This window comes from Neovison vison, chromosome 13, assembly GCF_020171115.1.
Source record: "Neovison vison isolate M4711 chromosome 13, ASM_NN_V1, whole genome shotgun sequence".
Classification (NCBI taxonomy): Eukaryota; Metazoa; Chordata; class Mammalia; order Carnivora; family Mustelidae; genus Neogale; species Neogale vison.
The window spans coordinates 11,122,263-11,148,354 of NC_058103.1; the positions used below are offsets into that span (position 1 = coordinate 11,122,263).

The following is a 26,092-nucleotide window of genomic DNA, read 5'->3' on the forward strand; positions in this document are numbered from 1 at the left end:
GGGAAGAAATCAGAGAGGGAGACAAACCATGAGAGACTCTTACTCTGAGAGGTAAACTGCAGAAGGGCTACAGAAGGGATGAAGGAGGGGAGATAAGGTGATTGGATAATAGGAATGAAGCGGGCTATGATCTGATGAGAACTGGGTGTTATATGCAATTAATGAATCACTGAATACTACAGCAAAATCTAATGATGTACATATGTGGCTAACTGAATTTAAATTTTAAAAAAGCAAATAATCCAATTAATGCCTATAAGAAAGATCTATCAAGTACTTCATAAAATATTTGAATGACCAACAAGTATTTGAAAAAATACTCAACATCAGTCATCCAGGAAATGCAGATTAAAACCACAATGAGATAAACACCCACCAGAATAGCTAAAATTCAAAACACTGACAGTTGCAAGTGTTAGCAACGTTGTATAGCAACTGAAACTCTCATACATTATTGGATGAAATGTTAAATGGCATAAACACTTTACAGAACTATTTAGAATTTTCTTACAAACTCTGTGACCCAGCAATTACACTTCTAGTTATATACCCAAAGGAAATGAATGCATATGCCCACACAAGGTTTGTATAAAATGTTCTTGGCAGTTTCATGTAAATTGGCCATAAACTGGAAACAAACCCAGGTGTACATCAATATCAGAGTTGAAAAAAAAGTACAGTATATTCATGGAGTAGAATACTTACTTAGCAATTAGAAGAACTACTAATATCTTCAACTTAGATTAATCTGAGTAACATTATGTGAGTGAAGAAGTCAAACACAAAACCTTTGATCAGACACAAACATACTTTGATCTCTACTTATATCAATATCTGAATTATACAAATATAGGAAATATATATAAACAGGATTAGTGACTACATCAGGGTAGAAAAGGGGGCACTGATTGGAAAGAGTCATGCCCATCTGATCTCGGAAGCTAAGCAGGGTCAGGCCTGGTTAATACTTGGATGGGAAAGAGTCATGCCATTACTTTCTGGGGGTGATGGAAACATGCTACTATCTTTATCTGGGTAATGATTAAATGAACATTATATGTTTGTCAAAAATGATCCAGCCATATCTTGATCCTGGTGTATCTTGATATACATAAAATATGCCTTAATAAAGTACTATTATCACTAATAAAATAGAGATAATGCCTGACAATATCCCAAAACTGACAAGAGACATCAAACCATGAAGTCCTATGAACGCCCCCTGCACCAGGAAAAGACAAACATAAATAATATCACAACCAGATATACCATTGTAGAACTGCTAAAAAATCAAAAAATAAAGAAAACCTACTCTCCACAATGGGTACATCACCCAGATAGAATCAATAAAGAAATAGATTTGAAAACTACAGACCAAATGAATATGCCAAACATATACGGAACATTCTATCCAAGAACAGTATAATATACGTTCTTCTCAAGCACACATGGAATATTTTCTGAAACAGACCATATATGTAGGGCACACATATATATAGGCCACAAAACAAGTCTTAGCAAATTCAAGGAAACTGAAATCATACCACACATCTCCTCTAACCACAATGGCATGAAACTAGAATAAAAAGAATAAACATCAATAAAAGGAAGAATAATGGAAAATTCATGAACACATAGAAATTAAACAACACTCTCTTGAACAACCAATGGATTACAGAAGAAATTGAAGAGGAAATAAAAAAGTTTCCTGAGACAAACAAAAATGGAAACATACCTGTGGGATGTGGTAAAAGTAGTCCCGAGAGGGAAGTTCATACCAATAAATGAACACATTAAGATGCAAGGAAAATCCCAAATAAACAACCTAACTCCACACCATAAGGAACTAAAAAGAACAAACTGAGTCCAAAGTCTGCAGAAGAAAGAAAATAATTAAGATTAGAGCAGAATAGGTGAAATAAAGAACAGAAAAACGAAAAAAAAAAAGATTACCCAAACTAAGAATTGGTTCTTTGAAAAGAAAAAATTGGCAAATCCTTAGCTAGACTAGCCAAAGAAAAAGAGAAGACCCAAATCAACAAAAGTATAAGTGAAAAAGGAGACATTACAACTAATAGCACAGAAATACAAAAGATCCTAAGAGGCTACTGTGAACAACCATATGCCAACTAACTGGACAACATAGAAAAAATGGAATAATTTTTAGAAACATACAACTTACCAAGATTGAATCAGAAAGAAATAGAAAATCTGTATAGACTGATTACTAGTAAGGAGATTGAACAGTAATCAAAAACCTCCCAAGCAGCAAAAGTGCAGAACCAAATAACTTCACTGATGACTTTAACCAAACATTTACAGAAGAGAACACCAATCCTTCTCAAACACTTCCAAAAAACCAAAGAGGTTGGAACACACCCAAACTCATTTTATTAGGCCATCATTATCGTAATACCAAAACCAAAAAAATACACTATTAGAAAAGAAAACGATAGACCAATATCCCTAATTAATATAGATGTAAAAACTCTCAGTAAAATACTAACAAACCAAATTCAGCAGCATACAGAAGTATTATTCACCATGATCAAATTAGATTTGTCCCTGGGATACAAGGATCACTCAACATATGCAAATCGTTTAATGTAATATATCACATTAATAGAATGAAATAAAAGAATCGTATGATCATTTTGATAGGCACAGAAAAAGTTCTTGACAAAATTCAACATCTATTCATGAAAAAAACTCAAACTAGGCACACAAGGAACATATCTCAACATACTAAAGGTCATATATGACAAGCCTACAGTTAACAACATACTCAACATTCAAGAGTTGAAAACCTTTCCATTGAGTTCAGGAACAAGAGAGGAGTGCCCATTCTCAGCACTCCTATTCAACACAGTACTGGAAGTTCTAGCTAGAGCAGTCAGGTAAGAAAAAGAAATAAAAGGTATCAGAATTGGAAAAGAAGAAGTAAAATTATCTCTATTTGCATATAACATGATTTTAGATAGAAAATCCTAAAGATGTAACCAAAAATCTTTTAGGTCTTATCATGAATTCAATAAAGTTGCTAGACACAAAATTAACATGAAAATCAGTAGCATTTCTATAAATTAACAATGAATTTTCTGAAAAAGAAATTTAAAAATTGATCCCATCTACAATAACATCAAAACAATAAAATACTGGGGCACCTGGGTGGCTCAGTGGGTTAAAGCCTCTGCTTTCGGCTCAGGTCATGGTCCCAGGGTCCTGGGATCGAGCCCCGCGTCGGGCTCTCTGCTCAACAGGGAGCCTGCTTCCCTTCCTCTCTCTGCCTGCCTCTCTGCCTACTTGTGATCTATCTGTCAAATAAATAAATAAATAATCTAAAAAAAAAAACCCACAATAAAATACTTAGAAATAAATTTAACCAGAGAGTGAAAAATCTCTATTCTGAAAACTGTAGGACATTACTGAAAGAAATCAAAGACACAAATAAATAGAAAGGTATTGCATGTCCATAGAGCAGAAGAATTAATATTATTAAAATGTCAATACTACCAAAAACCACCTATAGATTCAATGCAATCTATCAAGATTCCAATGGCATTTTCTACAGAAATAGAAAAAAAAACACACCTAAAATGTATATGGAGCCATAAAAAACCCCAGATATCCAAAGAAATCCTAGGATGGGAGAACAAAACAGAAGGCATCACACTCCCTGACTTCAAACTATACTATAAAGCTATAGTAAACACTAGTCCTTTATCTGATATGTCGTTTGCAAATATCTTCTCCCATTCTGTCAGTTGTCTTTTGGTTTTGTTAACTGTTTCCTTTGCTGTGCAAAAGCTTTTGATTTTGATGAAATCCCAAAAGTTCATTTTTGCCCTTGCTTCCCTTGCCTTTGGCGATGTTCCTAGGAAGATGTTGCTGCGGCTGAGGTCGAAGAGGTTCCTGCCTGTGTTCTCCTCAAGGATTTTGATGGATTCCTTTCTCACATTGAGGTCCTTAATCCATTTTGAATCTATTTTTGTGTGTGGTGTAAGGAAATGGTCCAATTTCATTTTTCTGCACGTGGCTGTCCAATTTTCCCAACACCATTTATTGAAGAGGCTGTCTTTTTTCCATTGCACATTCTTTCCTGCTTTGTCGAAGATTAGTTGACCATAGAGTTGAGGGTCTATTTCTGGGCTCTCTATTCTGTTCCATTGGTCTATGTGTCTGTTTTTGTGCCAGTACCATGCTGTCTTGATGATGACAGCTTTGTAATAAAGCTTGAAGTCCGGAATTGTGATGCCACCAACTTTGGCTTTGTTTTTCAATATCCCTTTGGCTATTCGAGGTCTTTTCTGGTTCCATATAAATTTTAAAATTATTTGTTCCATTTCTTTGAAAAAGATGGATGGTACTTTGATAGGAATTGCATTAAATGTGTAGATTGCTTTAGGTAGCATAGACATTTTCACAATATTTATTCTTCCAATCCAGGAGCATGGAACATTTTTCCATTTCTTTGTGTCTTCCTCAATTTCTTTCATGAGTACTTTATAGTTTTCTGAGTATAGATTCTTAGCCTCTTTGGTTAGGTTTATTCCTAGGTATCTTATGGTTTGGGGTGCAAAGAACTTAACAAACTCAACACCCAAAGAACAAATAATCCAATCAAGAAATGGGCAGAGGACATGAACAGACGTTTCTGCAAAGAAGACATCCAGATGGCCAACAGACACATGAAAAAGTGCTCCATATCACTCGGCATCAGGGAAATACAAATCAAAACCACAATGAGATATCACCTCACACCAGTCAGAATGGCTAAAATCAACAAGTCAGGAAATGACAGATGCTGGCGAGGATGCGGAGAAAGGGGAACCCTCCTACACTGTTGGTGGGAATGCAAGCTGGTGCAACCACTCTGGAAAACAGCATGGAGATTCCTCAAAATGTTGAAAATAGAACTGCCCTATGACCCAGCAATTGCACTACTGGGAATTTACCCTAAAGATACAAACGTAGTGCTCCAAAGGGGCACGTGCACCCGAATGTTTATAGCAGCAATGTCCACAATAACCAAACTATGGAAAGAACCTAGATGTCCATCAACAGATGAATGGATCAAGAAGATGTGGTATATATACACAATGGAATACTATGCAGCCATCAAAAGAAACGAAATCTTGCCATTTGTGACAACATGGATGGAACTAGAGCGTATCATGCTTAGCGAAATAAGTCAAGCAGAGAAAGACAACTATCATATGATCTCCCTGATATGAGGAAGCGGTGATACAACATGGGGGCTTAAGTGGGTAGGAGAAGAATCCATGAAACAAGATGGGATAGGGAGGGAGACAAACCATAAGTGACTCTTAATCTCACGAAACAAACTGTGGGTTGCTGGGGGAAGGGGGGTTGGGAGAAGGGGGGAAGGTTATGGACATTGGGGAGGGTATGTGCTTTTGGGTAAATTGGAAGGGGAGATGAACCATGAGAGACTATGGACTCTGAAAAACAGTCTGAGGGGTTTGAAGTGGCGGGGGGGTGGGAGGTTGGGGTACCAGGTGGTGGGTATTATAGAGGGCACAGCTTGCATGGAGCACTGGGGGTGGTGAAAAAATAATGAATACTGTTTTTCTGAAAATAAATAAATTGGAAGCTGTATGATTAAAAAAAAAAACTATAGTAAACAAAATAGTATGGTACTGCATAGAAACAGAAAAATAGAGCAATGAAACAGAATCAAAACCATATGGCTTAAACAGTGATAGATGTCAATTATTTCTCAATAAAACTGGAAAAAGATACTTTACCTTCAAAAGAGCAACAATGACAGCTAACTTCTCAACAGAAACAATGAAAATGAAAAGATCATGAAATACCTTCAAAGTGTGAAAAGAAAATCACTGCCATAGAATTCTATATACTGAGAAAAAAGCTTTAAAAAATCAAGTCAAATATGGTGACTAATATAACACAATAAAAAAATTAAATTAAATTAAAAATAAAGTCAAAATAAAAGGTATTTTCAAACTATCATTGAGAAAATTTATCCCCAGTAGAAGGGCACTAAAGGAAATATAGAAAGGTTATTATTAAGGAAAAAATAAATAAATAAAATAAAATAAATTTAGAAATATAAAAAGAAAAAAAAGCCAGAAAAAAGAAAATTGAGTGAATAATGACTTCAAAGAATAATAATTACATGTTTTAAATTATAAAAAATAGAGCACAAAGCATAACATGGAAGTTTGGAGGGGGCAAAAAAAAGAAGTTATATCTCCTGTTATTTTACAGGAAAGGGTAATAGTACTAGTTTATATTAGACACTGATAAGTCAAGAACACATAGTATAATCTCTAGGATAATGATTAAAAGAACACAGAAGACTGAGTAACTCAATTAAGACAGAATACTGGGGCGCCTGGGTGGCTCAGTGGGTTAAGCCTCTGCCTTCGGCTCCGGTCAGGATCCCAGGGTCCTGGGATCGAGCCCCGCATCGGGCTCTCTGCTCAGCGGGAAGCCTGCTTCCTCCTCTCTCTCTGCCTACTTGTGATCTCTCTGTCAAATAAATAAATAAAATTTTTAAAAAAAGACAGAATACTAAATATGCCCAATCAGTGCAAGAGAGGCAAAAAGGAGAGATAATAGGGAACACAAAAGAGGCAGGAGAAATAAAAAGCAAATAGAAAAATGGGGGATTTGAAATCAAATATGCCAATAATTTGGTAAATAGGTAGATGTGAACTAAGTGCTCTAAATAAAAGGCAAAAATTATGAAAAGTTACATTAAAATATAGAACTGCATGCTGCTTACAAAACACACATGAAATATAAGAAAATAAAATAGGTGAAAATAAAAGGATGGAAAGTTACTCTATGCAAACTCTCGTGAAAGCTGGTATAGCTATATTAGTCTAAGACAAAGTAGAGTTTAACACAAATAAACATTACTAGAGATAAAATCAAGCATTTCATAATGGTAAAAGTTTCAATTCACCAGAAAGATGTTGCATTCTAAATTTTTTATGCAGCCTTCAAATTCATACAGCAAAAACACAGAACTACAAGGAGAAATACACAAATTCACAATCACAGCAGAAGATTTTTAAATTCTATTCTCGGTAACCAATAGAAGAAAAAGACAAAAATACAGTAAAGATATAGAAGATCTAAACTACATGATTAGGAAATTTTATTTGACATATCGAGAACACAGTATCCAACAACTGCCAAATACAGGGGTTTTTTTTAAGCACACAGAACATTATAAGACCATAGCCTCAACCCTAAAGAAGTGTAAAAACCATAAAAGGGATGAAATAATTCAAAGTATGCTGTTTGGCCACAGAGGCATCAAGCTAATCAATACAAAACTTCACGAGGAAAATCCACCTATGTTTAGAAGTCAATCATTACCCTTCTAAATGGGTCAAAGAAGAAACCATGAAGGAACTTAAAACTCAGCATAGAACAAGTTGTAACCACTGCAGTAAGTTGACAGACATAAAAGACTACAGGACTGCAGAGAAGACATCGAACTGCTATTATTCAGCAATAATATAATTGCACACATGAAATTTTTTAAAAACTTTAAATAAACTATTGAATTAAAAAGTGATTTAGCAAGGTTGCTGGATATAAGATAAATACACAAGAATTAATTGCATATCTACATACAAGCAATGAAGAGTTAGAAAATGCAATTCTTTTAAGATATATCTTTCACAATAACATCAAAAAATGAATACCTAGGAACACACTACATGAGATATAAGCAAACCACCTACACAGAAAACTATGATGCAGCACAGAAGGAAACTAAAAAAAGCCTAAAACACGAGATATACTTCTAGAACATGGATTGGAAGACACAAAATTATAATGATGTCAGTTCCCCAAACTGATCTATAGATTCAAGGCAATCTCAGCCAAAATCTTAATAGTTTAGGGGTGTGTTTGTGTGTGTGTTTAACTTAACAGACTCTTTAACTTAGCATATAGCTAGGAATAATCTTGGAAAAGGAAGAAAATAAGGAGGAGAAGGAGAAAGACTAGAAAGAAGAGAAAGTAGGGGGAGACATTGAAGAGAACAGCAACTACAAGGTAGAAAGACTTGTACTGAAGGATATAAAAGTTTTATTATTAAACTACATTAATTTAGACAGTGTGGTTTTGGGAAAAGGAAAAATATGTCAATTAAACTAAATGGTTCTCCAGAACCATTAGTCTCTCTCTCCAGAAAGAGAACCATCCTTAAATAGACATTTGATTTATAACAAAAATGGTACTACAGAGCAGTAAGAAAAGGGCAATCTTTTCAATAAATGATGTTGTCTATTGCTTATCCATAGAGAAAAAAAATTGACTCTTACCTCACAACAGGTAGAAAAATTAATTTCAGATACATCTAAATGTACAAGGTAAAAAAACGAATATTCTAGAAGATAACAATGAATAACATCATAACTAGTATGGGGAAAGATTTTCTTAGGATATAAGGAAAAAGACTGCTAATCTGATTATATTAAAATAAGAACTTCAGCTAATCAAAAGTCATTATTTACAGAGTAAAAAAAGATAAGATACTTTGCAACATACTTTACTGATTATATAAAGAGGATACCCAAATAGCCAATAAATTTATGAAAAATTGTCCAACCTCATTATTAATCAGGGAAATGCAAATTATAACCACAATAAGATACTTCTATGGCCCTTGAAAGTGGCGAAAATTTTGAAAACAAAATAAAGTATTTCCCTAAATGTGGAATATAGACAAAACGAACTCTCACATACTGGTAATGGGAGTATAAATTAGTACAACCCTTTTTGGAAAACTGTTTGCAAATAAAATTATATATATGCAGGGGAGGGGAAGATGAAAAAAATTAGATATATGCATACCCTCTGATCCAGCAATCCTACCCCAGGTGTATATCTAACAGAAATGTGTGTATGCATGCACCAAAAGATATATAGAAGGACATTCATAGCAGCTACTTTTAATAGTCAAAAAGCAGGAACAGCCCAAATATCCATTAGTAGCAAACCAATACATACACTGCCGTACATTCATTTTGTAGAATATACATACAGCAATAAAAATAAATGAAACACAATTATGCTCAACCCACAGACAAATCACACCCAAGCACACACACACACACACACACGCACATATACACACAAATAAATAATGTATGATTCCATTTATATACAACTCACAATAGGCAACACTAATCTTTGATGCTGGAAGTCAATTTAGTGGCTATCTTTGGGATAGAAAGAGTGGGTAATCATGGTGGCAAACATGGTGGGGGATGTTCCCCGTACACTTGCAATTTGTATGTTTTTCCACTTGTGTATAATGTAACAAATATAAAGGGTTTAAAACATTTCTTAAAGCTTGTGGAGATAAAATAACAAGATAAACAAGAACTCAATAATAGAGAAGTTACAACATAAAAGGTTGACTTTCCTGTACTTGTATCCAACTCAAGAATCCAATGGCACTAATATAGTTAGATATCTGGTAGCCTAGACCAAAGTCTACCCTTGTAGTGCTTATCTTTAGTTATTCTTTGCCATGTTTGCAATGAACTCTGTCTTGGAAACGCCCATCTTGTGCCACATCTTTTGTTTCCTAGTTCAGATAGAAATGACACAACTGGTGCTGATCTAGATTATTTACAAGCTGAGACACAGTCACCAAAAAAAGGCTAAATAATTTCTTTCTTCCCAACAGAAACAGCTTCATAAAATGACAGAATGGCTATTTCCACTGCCAAGAAACTTCCCTGTAATTTTTGCATCTTTAAGACTTGTAATTAATGACCAAAACAACTGAAGCAGTTTTTGTTCTTGACAAATAGCAATAAGCCCAAAAGGGGCAAACACTGTAGATTACCAAATCTTCACTGTTTGATATTCTTCATATGAGCTATAATTATTCCTATGTTACTATGCTTAAAAAGCAATAGATAATTTATGTACACATACATGTACAGTTAAACTAGTGGTTATTTCCTAATAATTACTAAATCTACATGGCTATAAGTGGGTTCAGAGTATTATTCTTTAAAATTTCTGTGTTTTCAAAGTGTCCCAATAAAAGCTTGGGAGGGAAACCTTGTATAATTATATATAATAGGAACTCAATTTGCTTTAAAATATGCACCCCCCCCAAAAAAAACTAGACAGAAATATACCAAAATGTTAACACTGGTCATTTCTAGGTAGTAGCATTTTTTTCCTTCTTAAATATTTCTATAATTTTTATAAAAGCAAAGTCTTTTTGAAAAATTAATTTCACTTTTTAAAAAAGAAATAAATCACTCAGAAAGCATACAAAAGTTATTGGTCCCTAAGATAGTATTTTATCTTTGAGTTTCCAAGCTCATAAAATTCTGTATCCCTATAATTTTTATTATTAAGAATAATGAATATTTAGAGTTGGAGTGCCATCTAAATACTGATGATACCCTTCAGTGCATGTTTCATCGTGGCAGACATTGTAGATAATTTCTAATGCTCCAGCTAAAGTTTAACTGAAGAACTGAATTGAGAGAAGTGATGTCATACTGTCAGAATAAAAAAATGTGGGTTTTCAGTGAAGATACTCTAAGTTCAAACTCAAGCTGTGCTCCTTTATTATCTGTGTGAATGTCGCCAGACTCTGTGTCCCAATCATCACCTGTAACACTGAAATAACAAAACCTACCTCTCAGGGTTTTTTAAGGATTGAGAAAATGTCTACAAAACCCAATAGGATGCTTGTCCATAATTGCGTTCAGTTGGGAGAAGGCTAAAATATTAGGAGAGATGGAAGCAACTAGAACAATGTCTGACAAACAGCCAGTGCTAGATAAATAGTAATATATGGACCAGTACGATTGATTTTTTTCCCCCAGGATCTCTTTTGTTTCCTGTATAGAATGCTATGGTCCACCGGAATAGGGGTTCCAAGGGAGTTGCTTCCCCAGGACCTTGCACAGTGCCTGGCAGGTAGCAGGCACATAATGCCACACAGTTGAAAGACTAGAAGGGGAAGTGGGTAGACGTATGATCACAGGAATGGACAGAAGGATGGATGCCAGGAGTCACAGATATCTTGTCCAGGTAGGCCAAGAGAAGATGAAAGAATCGCTCTGTTCTTAGTAGGCGCAGACTGAACTATTCTGGGGAGACAGGTTCAGCTGGCTCTTCCCGGGGGATGAAATCACAGAAGGAAATGGAAGCCACTATCAGTTTGCAAGGTTTCTGGGATATTCAAACAGAGAAATCTCATCATGTTGGCTTCTCCCTGTAAAACCTGTCCGTGGTTTCCCTTTGCTGTTAGGATAAAATCCTAATCCCTTCGCAGGCCCTGCCAGGCTTTCTACTTATCTCTAGCTGCTCTCCTCCTGTCACTCCATTGTCTGATACACATAACCTTTTCCAGTTCCTAAATACGATCATGATATATCATACCTCCAAGTCTGAACCCATGCTATTCCTTCTGCCTTAAATCTACATTTTATCCACTCATGATTCACTCTCCCTTTGACATCCAGGGCGTGCATTATCTTTCAGGTATTGGCTTACCTGTCACTCACTCGAGAATCTTCCTTGACAACTTAACCCTCCCCAAACCTGCCCACACCATCAGGGTGAGTTTCAGAGGCCCCTGCTGCATAGTTCCACAGCTCTCTGTATTTGCACTACCTTAATACTTACTACACTGTAAAGTGGTTTCCTGCTCTTTTCAGAAGCTGGAATGTATGTGCCAAGACATTAGTGATTTTAGTCTGCTTTTCTCATTCCTTGACTACTCAGTGTTTAGAACAACACATGGCTAATAGTAGACACCCTACAAATATTTGTTGAATTTCCATCTCCAAACTACATTAAGTTCCACGGGGTCTGGTTCTGAATCGGTTCTTACATCATCAGGAAATAGTGCCTGGCACATAATAGTAATTCTTCAAATATTTATCAAGTAAATAAATTTCATGTGATACCAGTTCCCCATTCATACATCATGTAAAGGCTTACTTCAGGTATCTACCAAGAAGAAGCTGAATATTTCAATCATTTCATCTATTTTATTAATGCTTCCAGCTTTTTTCCTGTTTTTACAAATTATCCACTTAGCAACACCTAAACATTCTCTACTATCCTTGATTTCAAATGCCAATGATACCAATCTCCATGTTTTTAAAAGGTACTTACTATTTACCTTCATTGTTTTAATTAATATTATTGCTACCACTAAAGCCAGTATTATTTGTTCTGAATTTAGAATAAGTCCACCAAAGATCATTAAAGCTCAAAAAGCAGGTGTTAATATCTCTAACATTTGGTTTTAATTAAGAACTTAAATCAGACACCCGAATTAAATTAAATCCCCTTTGAACCACCTCAAATCACCTTTAGAAAGACATACCAAGAAAGAAAGAAAGTCTCAGAGCATCAGTATACAATCTCACAATAACTCAAATAAAAGCTAACTTTGCAAAACACCCCCTCGCTTATTTTCATAAAAATATGTAGACAGCTAGGTTGGGAGGAGGTTAGGCAGGGGGAGTTTCATTGGCCACAGGTTCCTTCTTTGATTTTACGACATGTCAACATAAACAACACATAGGACCTGATGCTTGTTTGTTTTTTGGTAAGTATAAGCCTTTCCATTCAAATTCAGTGTCTATTTCTTGGTTATTAGTTATACAAATATTCACTGATTGTTGACTCTTCCTGTCCAACGTGACTTGCAGGGTCACTTAGTTTTTATTTAGCATATGAACTGGTAATGTTGAAAACGCAAGTGTTCTTGTCTGAGCAGAATTAGCCAGTTGGGGTTTTGCCCAGTGGTGGGCACATCTGCAGCAACCGTCATCACTCACACCTCTGATAACAGTTAGCAATAGTGAGGACCCCAGGCCAAGTGTACGGCAAGTGAGACCGAGACTTGACCAGTTTGCCCGGGTGTCATAAAGGCTCTTGGAATCAATTTTCTTTCATGTATTTTATACCACTCAGTTTCAGAAAGGGTTAGTGACAATATCTAAAGGCACATAAATATAATCCAGCCATATTTTTAAAAAATAATAATAAGTCAGTGAGGCAAATGTGGCATAAGAGAAATAAAATATAAAAATGGGGCATGACAGGGTTCTTGCCTCCTTACCTGTATACTGCAAGCCCCTGTATTCACTTATTGCCCCAGGAGGCTTTAAATTGGGCCAGTAATGGAACAGCATTTGCACAGCAGGAGGTTTCACCTGTGAAGGCCCATAGGCGATCACATACAAAAGATCCTAAAGGAAACAGGAAGCATACTTTGACTTAGCATCATCAAATAAAGATGAGACTAGCTCAGTCAATATTACCAAAGCAGTGCAAAATCCAATAGAAGAGTTGGTGGTTCCTCCCCCACCCCCTCACCCTCTCCCTCCACTCCCTCCCTCCTTCCTCCCCCTACCTCCTCCACTATGATCTCATCATCGAAGTATGCTTCTCAGATGAGATCATATTAAAACATTATTTTTTATTATTTATTTATGGGTCCTGTAAATAATCACCTCCCCTCCCCTCTAGCTAAAGATCAAAACTACACTGTCTTTTAATAAATTCTTCTCTACTCAGGATAATGTTAAAGGAAGACCTTAGAATAGCATGAACCAGTTTGTCAAACTCTGTGTTTTTCAAATATTTTCCTAAAATCCATTTCTTAACAATCCACATTTCCTATTTGAAAGAATACAGGTTTTTTAGCAACATGTCAAATGAAATAAAATTGCCAAATAATATAACATTTGCTGAATTCTGATAATAAGAGCTAACCAATTACTTTTTCTGTCAGGCCACTGTGTTCTTCAAGTATCATTTCTGCCTTAAATAATAAACTAACCAGGAAGGAAAGAATTCCAGGTTCTGCCACACCGAAATAATAAGACACCAATAAATCTGACCTCTAGATTTGTCTCTCTAATTGTCTCTCTAATTGTCTCTCTAATCTCTGTCTCTCTAATTGCCTATTTTAATAGGCAAAATATTTGTACTCCATTATACAAATTGAGTTTGTGGCTATGAGTTAAATTTGGCCCAAAACTTACTTTCCAGACTTCTTGCTTATATTTCATGAGGCATTCCAATAATTGACAATGATACACTGTAAGGAAGAAAATATAATTTGAACACAAATTGTAAACATCAGATAAAATATCCTTTTAGATATAATAAAATATATTAGTATGACTTTTCATCTAATCATTAAGTTAGAAGTTATTTACTTCCAAAAGAATGAAACTGGACTGCTATCTTACCCATACATAAGACTAAACTCAAATGCTTTAAATACCTACATGTGAGACCTAAAACCATAAAACTTCTAAAAGAAAACATAAGTAGTATTATCTTGGACATGGGCCTGTGCCACATATTTATAGAAAGGTCTCCTTAGGGGGAGAAAACAAAAGCAAAAAATAAAAAACTATTGGGGCCACACCAAAATAAAAAGCTTTTGCACAACAAAGGAAACCATCAATAGAACAAAAAGGCAACCTACCAAATAGGAGAAGATATTTGCAAGTAATATCTCTGATAAGGAGCTAATATTCAGAACATATAAAGAATTTACACAATTCAATGCCAAAAAATACAAACAATCTGATTAAAATATGGGTAGAGGACTGAACAGACATCCAAATGGCCAACAGACACAGGAAAAGATGCTTAACTTCACTCATCACCGGGGAAATGCAAATCGAAACCGCAATGAGACATAACCTCACACCTGTCAGAATGGCTAATGTCAAAAAGGCAGGAAATGGCAAGTGTTGTTAAGAATGTAGAGTAAGAGGCATCTGGGTGGCTCAGTCAGTTAGGTGTCTGCCTTTGGCTCAGGTCTTGATCCCAGGATTCTGGGATCAAGTCCCACATCAGACTCCTTGCTTAGCAGGGAGCCTGCTTCTCCCTCTGCCTGCTGCTCCCCCTGCTTATGCTCACTCTCTCCCTCTCTCTCTCTCTGTCTCTCTAACAAATGAATAAATAAAATCTTAAAAAAAAAGAATGTAGAGAAAAAGGAATACTTCTGTACTGTTGGTAAATTGATACCATCCCTATAGAAAACAATATGGAGTTTCCTCCAAAAATTAAAAATAGAAAAATACTATATAATCTAGAAATTCCATTATTGGATATTTACCCAAAGAAAACAAAAACACTAATTCAAAAAGACATGTGCAGCCCTGTGTCTATTGCAATGGTATTTACAACAGCCAAAGTACGGAAGCAATCTAAGTGTCCATCAATAGCTGAATGAATAAAGAAAATGTGGTATATAACATATATAGTGGAACATTAGTCATAAAAAAGAATGCAGTCTTGCCATTTATGACAACATGGATAGACCCAGAGGCTATTACACTAAGTGAAATACATCAGACAGGAAAGACAAATGCCATATGATTTCACTTATATGTGGAATCTAAAAAATCAAAGCCAACAAACAGAAACAGACTCATAAATACAGAGGACAAACTGGTGGGTGCCAGAGGGGAGGAGGGTGAAGGATGGGCAAAACAGGTGAAGTAGATTAAGAGGCAGAAACTTCCAGTTATAAAATAAATAAGTCATGAAGATGAAAAGTACAAGATAGGGAATATAGTCAATAATATGGTAATAATATTGTATGGTGACCACACTTATCACGGTGAGTACTGAGTAATATACAGAATTGTCAAATCACTATGTCATATACCTGAAACTAATATAACTGTACATCAGCTATACTTCAACAATAAAATTTTTTAAATAACAAAAAATTTTAATAAAATAAAAAATTACTCACTTCCTTTAAGTATTCATACATTTCAAAAATCATGTGAGCCCTTGACTTTATCAAGCTTTTTACTAAGATCCTTAATCTGATTAACAAAAGAAATGTTAAGGACAAGTCCTAGTAATAGTAATTATATAATACAAATTTACATCAATGTACTCAAGAACTACACAAGAACAAAAATTGCCTTAGAGGAACACTTACTGGGTGTTCATTATGTGTCAGGTACTGTGCTAAGAGCCTTATACATATTATCTCATAACCACCATGTTGCAGTGAGGAAATTTACTTAGCTTAGATTCTTATGTTGCCCAAGTTTGGAGATAGATAGCAAATGACAAACTGATGGATTAGCAAGAGAGTCTTTCATCCTCAGGCACCAAAGTCCACCTCGTTGAGGAATTCTTAGGAGCTATGAAACAGCAAGCTTCTTTGGTTTGCCCATGTTTACTTGGGAAAAGAAAAATACCTCCACCTAGTCAGAGACCGATTTCATATCCTCCCGAATCTGTCATCTAACCCTGTCATAGCCCAAAGTTGGTTTCACCTTGGTCACTGACGACCTCTATGTCATTCAATTCAATGGACGTACTTTAGTCTGCCTGTTACTTGACCTTCAGCAGCATTCAGTGCTGCTGACCCTTGTCTTCTTTTCAAAACAGTCTCTTCCCTCGACTTCACGACTAGTCCTCTCCTATTACCTGTGGCAGACACTGTTGTTGCTATTCAACGACTATCAACAACCCTTCTTCCTTGTCCATCCCCCAATGCACAGACTACATAGCAAGATGCTTCCCCAGAGCCTCTTAGAGCTAGGGACGGCCATGTGACTCAGTTCTGACGGTAAGACCTAAGACAGAATCTACTGGGAAGGGGAGCTTCTGAAATATTTTTCTCTGTGAAAAAAGAGGCACAACAGGAGGCCTTTCTCTAATTACCCTAATTAATCCTGCTACCTGTTTGTGGATGTGATTGTGTGAGAATAAAATAACCCTCACTGGGGCAGCCATCTTGCATACCTGCGGGAAAGTCCAAGAAAAGCCCAATGGCACCATCTCAGGGCCCTGATACTGTGGCACTGTCTATAAGACTTCCTACTAAGTAAATAAAATAAACAACAAACGTTCTTGTAGTCAAAACTTCTGTTAGTCTCCCAAACACATCCTAACAGATACAATCTCTCTGCCTGCTTAACAAGCTCATCATCTCCCACTGGACCATTATCCATTGCAGTTTCTGAAAGCCTGATCATAAGCCCACTCCACTTTTCATTCTGTGCTCTCTCCTAAGCAATCCCACATTCATATACAACTTCAGGTACCATCTATATGCAATTTAATAAAGGCCACTGGACACTTATATGTAGGTTCAAAGTTCATTACCGTAAGCCCAGAGCTCTATACAGAGTTCTGGGCTCATAATACAACTTCCTAATTATCTTTGCCTCTTTTTTTTTTTTTTTTTTTAAGGAAGCTGATTTATTTGCATTTTTGTGTTTCGGACATATAAAATTGAGATGATGTGTGAGATTTTTTTCCCAGTTTGAGATAAAATTGACATAGAACACTGTATTAGTCTAAGGTATGCCATCTCCTCTTAAACAGCTCAGAGATACCTAACATGATGTCCAAAACAGATTCGAAAGGATCCCTCAGAAGCCTGGTTTTCTTGGTCCAGTGTCTCCTTTCTCAATGAATAGAACCACCATGTATTTAGTTTTGCAAGCCAAAACTTCTGATATGTCACCAAATCCCATCAATTTTACTTTCTAGATACTTTTTCAGTCTCAATTGCCCCTGCCTTCTTTACATGCCCAGATAAATGGCATGGCTCCTTCTGGATCAATCTATATCTACTCTTCGTAATCCGTTCTCAACTACAGTCAGGTTCATACACACACAACCACCCTAAGTCCTCCAGTGCTTTCCCATTGGACATGGATAAACACAGGACTCCCAAACAGAGCCCACACCCCGCATGTTCTGGCCCACAGACGCCCCCAGTCTCACCTCCCATAAGACAGCCCTCACTCTGAGTTCCAGCGATGCCAATCTCTCAGTCCCACCTGCTTGCCAGGCTTCCTGCTGACACGAAACTCTTCTACCTGAATCCCGCACCCCCTGTAGGCCTTGTAATGGTACTCACCCTACAGTCCTCAGAGAAAACGCTACTTCCCCAGAGAAGACCTCTCTGACTTCTTCCATAAAAGGATATCTCCTTTTTTAGGGCCTCATTGAGCTAAGTACATCTTTCCAAGAACTTTGTCACAGCTGAAACTTTACATTTGGTTTTCTCGTTCTCTCTCTCTCTCTCTTTTTTTTTTTTCAGAAAGGGAGAAAGACATGAGGGGAAGGGGCAGAGGGAAAGAGAGAATCTTATACACGCACCATGCCCAGCGAGGAGCTGTATGCAGGGCTTGATCTCACGAGATCTCACGAGATCACTGAGATCGTGACCTGAGCTGAAATCAAGAGCCAATCACTTAACTACGGTCTGAGCCCTCCAGGCACTCCTTCACATTTGCTTTTGTAATTACTGAATTCATGTCTTCTCCCACCACTACTATGTAAGTTTCATGAGGCAGGGAGAGGTCAGTTCTGTTTTGCTAACCATGATGTCTCCAGTGTCTGGCACAGACTAGCTATTCAGTGACTATTTATTGAATATATAAATAGTCCTCTAGATTTGGAATTTTGTTCTGCAGCCATCAGTGCGTTCTCAAGTACAGATGTTCCTTTCTTTATATGTCTGTCCCATGAACCCAGTTCAGAGCCGTCCCGACTGCCTCATGAACAGACCTAGAAAGTCCCTTTGTGTAAATTTCTTCAATCAAAACTTTATCCAAATTTTAAGACCCATACTTTGCTCAAGTGGCACAAAGATTTCCCTGATCATTTCAATCCATAGAGTTCTCTCCTTCTGATGAATTAATACTACCCACAGTATTTATTTTGTAATTTTCAAATATACCTTATATTATAAATTAATGATTTCTGTGAAATGCCTAATATTTCCAATGAGTCATATGTTCCATAGCATAGCAAGCCCCATATCTTATACTTCTGGGTGGTTTTCACAATGTCTAGCTCAGAACCATGAACAAAGAACTTACGCAGTTAGTTGAACGAGGTCTATGCTCTACCTTTGATACGCCATAGGCTACAAGGACCTAGCTGTCACTTGCTACTTCCCCCAGAAAAATTAAACAAAATGAATCCCTACCTCTGGGTCTCTGTGAGCCCTCTGGTGGGTATCACCTCAGTCTTAACCCTTTCCCCACAACATAAAACCCGCTATAGGTCCTGACTGTCATTTTTAGCATGGAATAGCAGGCGCAGACATTCCCCATGAGCAGATTCAGAAATAACAGAAGTAATGCAATCAGATCATAGTGGTTTCCCAGCGGAACATCCAACTCCAAGAAGAAAATGGCAGATTGTCGTGGTTTGCACTCTGCCCTTGACTGAGCATTTACAATGTGCCCGTCCCTGTGTTAGGCAAGCACTTCACATACAAAGGCTTATGATATTTTAAGGCACTTAAGAAATGAGGAAACTCGACCTTAGGGAAGTTAAAAAAAAACTTGTGCAATGTTAACACTAACTGGCAATTTACTGGGGAGCTCAGAGATGAACCCACAGACCTCTAACCTCAAAGCACACGATTTTAGGCCCCCTGCTTTACTGCTTCCCAACTGAGAAACTAGGATCAAAGCCTCAGGAGGAGACTTCAATGTACAAGACTCCAAATGAAGGGTGTTTTCAGAATATAATATATAATAAGTATAAATGACATTTTGAGGGTCCTCTAAGCAAAAGTGAGATAGGAGATAGAACTTCCAAAAAATTATATATTTGAATTGCTCATACAATGACTCAATTACTCAAGGTGTTTCATATTTAAAGGGTAACACTCCAAATGAAAAAGCATTAAGATTTAAACATGAAACATCTTTTTCTGAGCACCTGAGAGGCTCAGACTCTTGATTTCGGCTCCAGTCATGATCTCGGGATTATGGGATCAACCCCTGCCAGGAGCTCTGCGCTCAGCACAGAGTCTGCTTGAGATTCTCTCTCCCTCTCCCTCTGTCCCTCCTACCCCCTTACTCTCGCTCTCTGTCAAATAGTCTTCTTTTCATTGCATGGAGCACTGGGTGTGGTGAAAAAATAATGAATACTGTTTTTCTGAAAATAAATAAATTGGAAAAATTTAAAAAAAAATAGTCTTCTTTTTAAAAATAAAACATTTTTTTCCTCATCCTGCATCAAAAACTTATTATTTACAATGAAATTAAGTAGAAGGTTGAAAACAGTGCCACCAAATTGGTTCACTTTCCAAATCAACAATAAATGAAAATTAAAACTGAGTTCACATCTTAGTATGTGATGCCAATAGTCAACCCCTTTTTAGGTCAGCTTCCCCAATTTCATATGCAGTTACACCAATGGACAGAAATAAAACCTATCCAACATTACTACATATTGAAGAAAATACAAGTCAAAACAACAAGATATTATTTTTTGTCTAACAGAATACAAATTGTACATTATTCAATGACAGGTTACAATGTACTCTCACACATAGTTAGTGACACTACTAAATTTTTTTCGAGTCCCTTAATTCACTAATCCCCCTTTTATGAATTTATTCTAAGGAAATAATCAGAAACATAGTAAAAAAAATTATGTTCAAGGATACCTGTGTGGCATTAGAGTAGCAAATTCACAAAATATTAATAGTAGTTATCTCTAGTCACTTAAAGCGCAATGATTTTTATAGTCCTAACTTAATTTATTCCTATACAACTATATTCAATTTCCAGTCAATGTCCTAAAATTGTGTCCCAAAACACTCTAAAAATAATCAATCGTCAGCAAGATTACTGCTAATAACAAAGACAAGGGGAAGTTATTTCAACTCAGAAGTCTGTCTTGTAACACATCTCCAGTTTTCCATCCACCCAGAGGTGATCTCACCTGAGACTTTCTAGCCTACTCATTTCATATCTTGTTTAACAATTGTTTTTTGGGTGCCTGGGTGGCTCAGTGGGTTAAGCCGCTGCCTTCGGCTCAGGTCATGATCTCAGGGTCCTGGAATCAAGTCCCACATCGGGCTCTCTGCTCAGCAGGGAGCCTGCTTCCTCTTCTCTCTCTCTGCCTGCCTCTCTGCCTACTTGTGATCTCTCTCTCTGTCAAATAAATAAATAAAATCTTTAAAAAAAAATTGTTTTTTAATTCAGTCAAGCCACTCGAATTTCCACTGACCTGGGTTGGATGTGTATTGCATTGCAATCATAAGCATGGATGATGCAGACAGATTAACGTGGGCAGGAACGCCTTCTCTCCTTGAGGAACCCACTGAAACAAAACATTATTTCATTAGGTACAAGTAATCTCTATGTATACTTCTTATTTTACATTTAGTGTGAGAGCTGAGAAGACACTTTTTTTAAAAAAAAAAAAAAGTCTCAACCCATTCAATGGATGCTTTGCACAAATAAAACCACAAAACATCTGTCCTAGCACACAAATGCCATGATTGTCATCATCAATGGCAAACATTTCGTGAGAATCTACAAGGAGCAGAAACAGTGCCACAGTGTGATGCAATGGCTTTATCGGAGATGCACTTAGATGTGACCTCTGCTCCCAGGATGTTTATATCTAGGTGGGAGAGAAAGAAAAAACAAAACCTTCCATGTGCCCAAATATAAAGGCATGTCAAAGGTTATCCCAATAAAAGTAAAAATAAAAGGTTTATTTATTTTGAAACAACTTGAATGGGTTAACTTTTGGAGATGCAGGTGAAATAACAGTCAGCTTTTAATGGGGACCTTATTAATTCAGTCATACACACCAATTTCAAATAGCATATTATAAAAAATTACATATTAACTTTTTTAACATCTTGATTTTTCTTTCAGAAAAATTACATATTAACTTTTTTAACATCTTGATTTTTCTTTCAGAAAAATTACATATTAACTTAAAAATTATTTTCAACTCTCACAGATCATGAAACAGTTCTATTCAAATCTTCACATGTAAGTCAACAGGAGTATCTCCATCACCATGAGAATAACTTTTTTAGCTTTCCAGAGCTTACCATCTCCATATCCAACCAAGCTGTTTGGAAGAAAGCACTTTTTGAATCTGTGAGGACCACTGTCACTGAACATTTTATCCTGTGCCACAAGTATTCAGTCACAAAGCAAGCTGGTTTCTTCAAAACTCATCTCACAGCTGTATATCCGTGGTCTCCACATGATAACCACTTACATCCTGCTTTTAAGACATCTTTAAGTGGCTTGTTTACAATGACATCCAACACTATATTATATTTCTTTCTCTCTCTTTTCTAGTGGCATAACAGGTAACTCCAAGTAGCATTCAAAACTAGCACCAAGGGGGGTCATTCAAGATAATACTCCAAAGAGTTGTTTTCTTCAAAGAGTACTCTATTATTCTAACCAGTAATTGAGAGAGGGCTCCCATAGGAGAATCTTCGAAAGGACTCAAATAGGGGCGCCTGGGTGGCTCAGTCAGTTGAGGGTCTGACTTCTGCTCAGGTCATGGTCCTAGGGTCCTGGGATCAAGCCCCACATCAGGGTCCCTGCTCAGTAGGAAGTCTGCTCCTCCGTCTCCCACTCCCCTGCTTGTGTTCCCTCTCTCGCATCTCTCTCTCTTTCTCTGTCAAATAAGTAAACAAAATCTTTAAAAAAAAAAAAAGGGACTCAAATATAAAAGGAATTCCTTTTCTCAGAGACAATTGCAGAAGCAGGGGAAACTTTCCTTATAGTTAGGCTTGAATGACCAATTGTCAAGAAAGCATGAACAGAACGGCTTCCAGTGAGTATGACAACCTCCATCAGCCAGCTCTCAATTTCCTACACACAACAGAGAAAAGCACTAATGTGGGTAACAACGAAAAAGCAGATGACCCACAAATCTGCTTTATTCTATTTTACATTAAAGTGCAATACGTGAGGGCACCTGGGTGGCTCAGTGGGTTGAGCCACTGCCTTCGGCTCAGGTCATGATCTCAGGGTCCTGGGATCGAGTCCCGCATCGGGCTCTCTGCTCAGCAGGGAGCCTACTTCCTCCTCTCTCTCTCTGCCTGCCTTTCTGCCTACTTGTGATTTCTGTCTGTCAAATAAATAATAAATAAAATCTTTAAAAAAAAAAAGTGCAATACGTGGAAATCTCACCTCCATCCATAAAGAATAAGGCAACTTATTAAAAAAAAACATGTATGAAACAGCCATTAAAACACAAATATAAGATCTGTCATGGAATGGAGAACATAGAGAAAATTTAACATGATTCTATTCTTTTCATTGGATGGAAGACTTTGACCACAACACTGGATGGCAACCTTTACAACAGCTTTACAGAAATAAGCAAGCAAATAAAACAGATGTATCCTTAGTTTCATTCAGGTTTCATTTACCTGAATTTGCTTTTATTAATCACTTGCAGCTGGGCTCCTGCTACGTCACCAAGCAGGCCAGAGTCTGGGAGATAAACTAGTTTGGCTGTGCGATATAAATGAATATTAATAATTATACAAAGATATGCAGATCAGGTCAACGCTCTTGGAGGGTAAAGCTGGTCAATCAAGTGTGATTAATCAAGGAAAGAACTTTGAGCCAAATCCTAAAGAGCAAGATGCAGCCGCTCTCAGACTTCAGCCAGGGAGCTTGTTCAAATTCAGCTTTGGGGCCCACATCTAGAATCTGACTCCATCAGCTTGGAAGCAGAAAAGCTTTAATAAGCACATCAAGTAGTTTGTTGTTGTTGTTGTTGTTGCTTAATGTATTTGACAGAGAAAGAGAGCAGAAGCAGGGGGGAGGGACAGAGGCAGAAGCAGGCTCCCTGCTGAGCCAGGGGCCCCATGTGGGGCTCGATCCCAGGACCCTGGGATCATGACCTGAGCCAAAGTCAGCCGCTTAACTGACTGAGCCACCCAGGTACCCCACATCAAGTGGTTGTGACGCAGGCAGGCCCTGAGCCTGGTGGCAGGAGCATTACTAGAGGGGAAATAAGAAAGGTGTGCAGGTGTGCGAGGGAGAACTGGGTGGCCCTGGGCCCTTCGTTTAAGGGGGAGTAGAGGGTGGGGAAGGTAATTCTTGTCTCTGACATACTCATGGAAAAATAATTACAAATATTTAAATAATTACATATATACATATATATTTGGTCCTTTTGGGATAAGGGCTTTCACCACTGTTGAAATTCATGTGAAACTTTTTAATAATAAACATTTCTTAAAAAAAAATAAATAAATAAAGACTAGTACAAAGGGAGCTTGTGAATCCCTGTGCCTGGAGGCCTTTAAAAATGGGAAAGATGCCCAAAATGTCTCGATGATTTAGGTGAGGTCTATTTGGAGTAGAGCCCAAATGGCTGGACGACCTTTGGCTGTCCCTTCTACCCCTACAAATCCATGGTCTCCCTCAAGCGTGGTCAGCCACAAAGCCAAAAGCATTCCCCTGGCTCAAACCCTAGGAAACTGGCTCCATCACCTCAACAAACAGACACCGCTTTGCAGTTCTTAGCCTTATAATAGGCGGGATAAAATCACTGCAATTCTAATTAATAAATGTGCACAGGCACACATCATTTATTGAATCTTGGTAAAAAGGCATGCATGATGTAAATAGATGTACGGCTCATACAGCTTGTCCCCATGAGGGTATATAAAGCCAAAGCTCCATACAGCGGAAGGAAGAAGAAAATTAATCAAAGTAAGAAAATTTTACATCTAATATTGTGCTCAGGAAATACAATTACAAGTTCTAAGGCCTATTTCCTGATGCTCCCGGCACCACCAGAATAACGGTTATCAACATTCCTTTCCTCTATGAGCAATAACAATTCCTTAATCTGTTCCTGCATTTTATAGCTCCTAATGTACTATCATGTATAGCTCTTATATGATTCTCACCAAAAAGAAATAAAAAGTATGGACGCCTGGGTGACTCAGTCGATGACATGTACAACTCTTGATTTCACTCAGGTCATGATCTCAGAGTTGTGAGATCCAGACCATGTCCGGCTCTGTGCTGGGTGTGGAGCTGCTGAAGATTTTCTCTCTCTCCGTCTCCCTTCCCCCTCCCCACCACCGCTTGTACTCTCTCCCTCCCTAATAAATAAATAAATAAATAAGACTTAAATAAATAAATAAATAAATTGGGGAAATCATTTTATAAAGAGAATCAGATTACTTGCATGAGAGCCCCAACTTAATTATTAGCCCAGGTCACTTGACTTCACAGGCAACACTCTAGTGATTTATTCATTCAAAATTCATTTAAAAATTCAAAAAGTATTTTTTTTCATACCCCTAAATACCAGGCATTTTTCTAACCCTAGAGACATAGCCATAAACAAGACAGGCAAGCCTTTGTCCTTATGGAGCTTAGATGCTCAAGCAGTACCATCCATCGGCCACATGTGGCTATTTAAATTTAAATGAATTAAACGTCAATGAAAGTCAGTCTCATTAGATTCATTTCAAGTGATCAGTTGTCGCATGTGGCTAGTGTATTCCCACGGAATTTTATAAAACATTTCCATCATTGCAGAAAGTTCCATGGACAATGCTGTTCTAAGAGGAACAAGCAAACAAATACCCATGAAGAAATAAATCAGGGCACAGGAATAGGTAGAAAGTGATGGAAGGTCTTGCGTTAGCTTGACGGTAAGGAAAGGCATCTCGAAAGGTGTGACATTTGAGCTGAGACCTAAGGAGAGTGAGGAGGAATCATATGACCATTTGGGAGAAGGACTACTGAGACAGAGAAAAAGCCTCGTGTCTTTATGGAACTGCAGAATGGCTAATGAGGACAGCACAGGGGGAACACACAAGAGGCAGTAATGACGTAGTAAGGTGGCAGCAGTGGCCAGAGCACAGAGGGCCTTGTGGGCCAGGGAAGGACATTTAATGTGATTGGTCAGAGTGATGGAATGTGACGAAGGAAGTGACATAGTCTGGTTTACGTGTTTGGAGCATAGCTCTGGCTGTTGGGTGGAGAACAATTGTAGGTAGGGGGGCTAAGAATAGAAGCAGGGAGATCAGTTCAGAAACTACTGGATGGGTCTGGGTGAGAGATGGTAGTAAGTAGTCTGAATTGGAATATACTTAAATAAACCCCATTAACCTTATACTTTTGTAAGGGATAGAGGTAAGAGAACCATCTGGGAAGAAGAAACACAGTCTGGTGCCATATAGTAGAACCACTTCCTGTGCTTTGCCAGATTGCACTGCTCACATTAGCAAGTGTCTTGTTTCTGTAAGCAGAGGGATTTGTGT

General features: G+C 37.4%; 1 protein-coding gene across 8 annotated transcripts in view; it reads right to left on the reverse strand.

Annotated features, from left to right (window-relative positions):
• Positions 1 to 26,092, reverse strand: part of UNC79 (unc-79 homolog, NALCN channel complex subunit) — a 240,734-nt gene that overhangs the window by 164,161 nt on the left and 50,481 nt on the right. For all 8 annotated transcript variants that reach the window (XM_044230469.1, XM_044230471.1, XM_044230474.1 and 5 more), the window contains exons 5-7: positions 21,043 to 21,135; positions 14,052 to 14,107; positions 13,124 to 13,253 (exon numbers count right to left, since the gene is read on the reverse strand). In XM_044230469.1, coding sequence (XP_044086404.1) covers positions 13,124 to 13,253; positions 14,052 to 14,107; positions 21,043 to 21,135 — 279 coding nt within the window. The remainder of the gene's footprint in view (positions 1 to 13,123; positions 13,254 to 14,051; positions 14,108 to 21,042; positions 21,136 to 26,092) is intronic.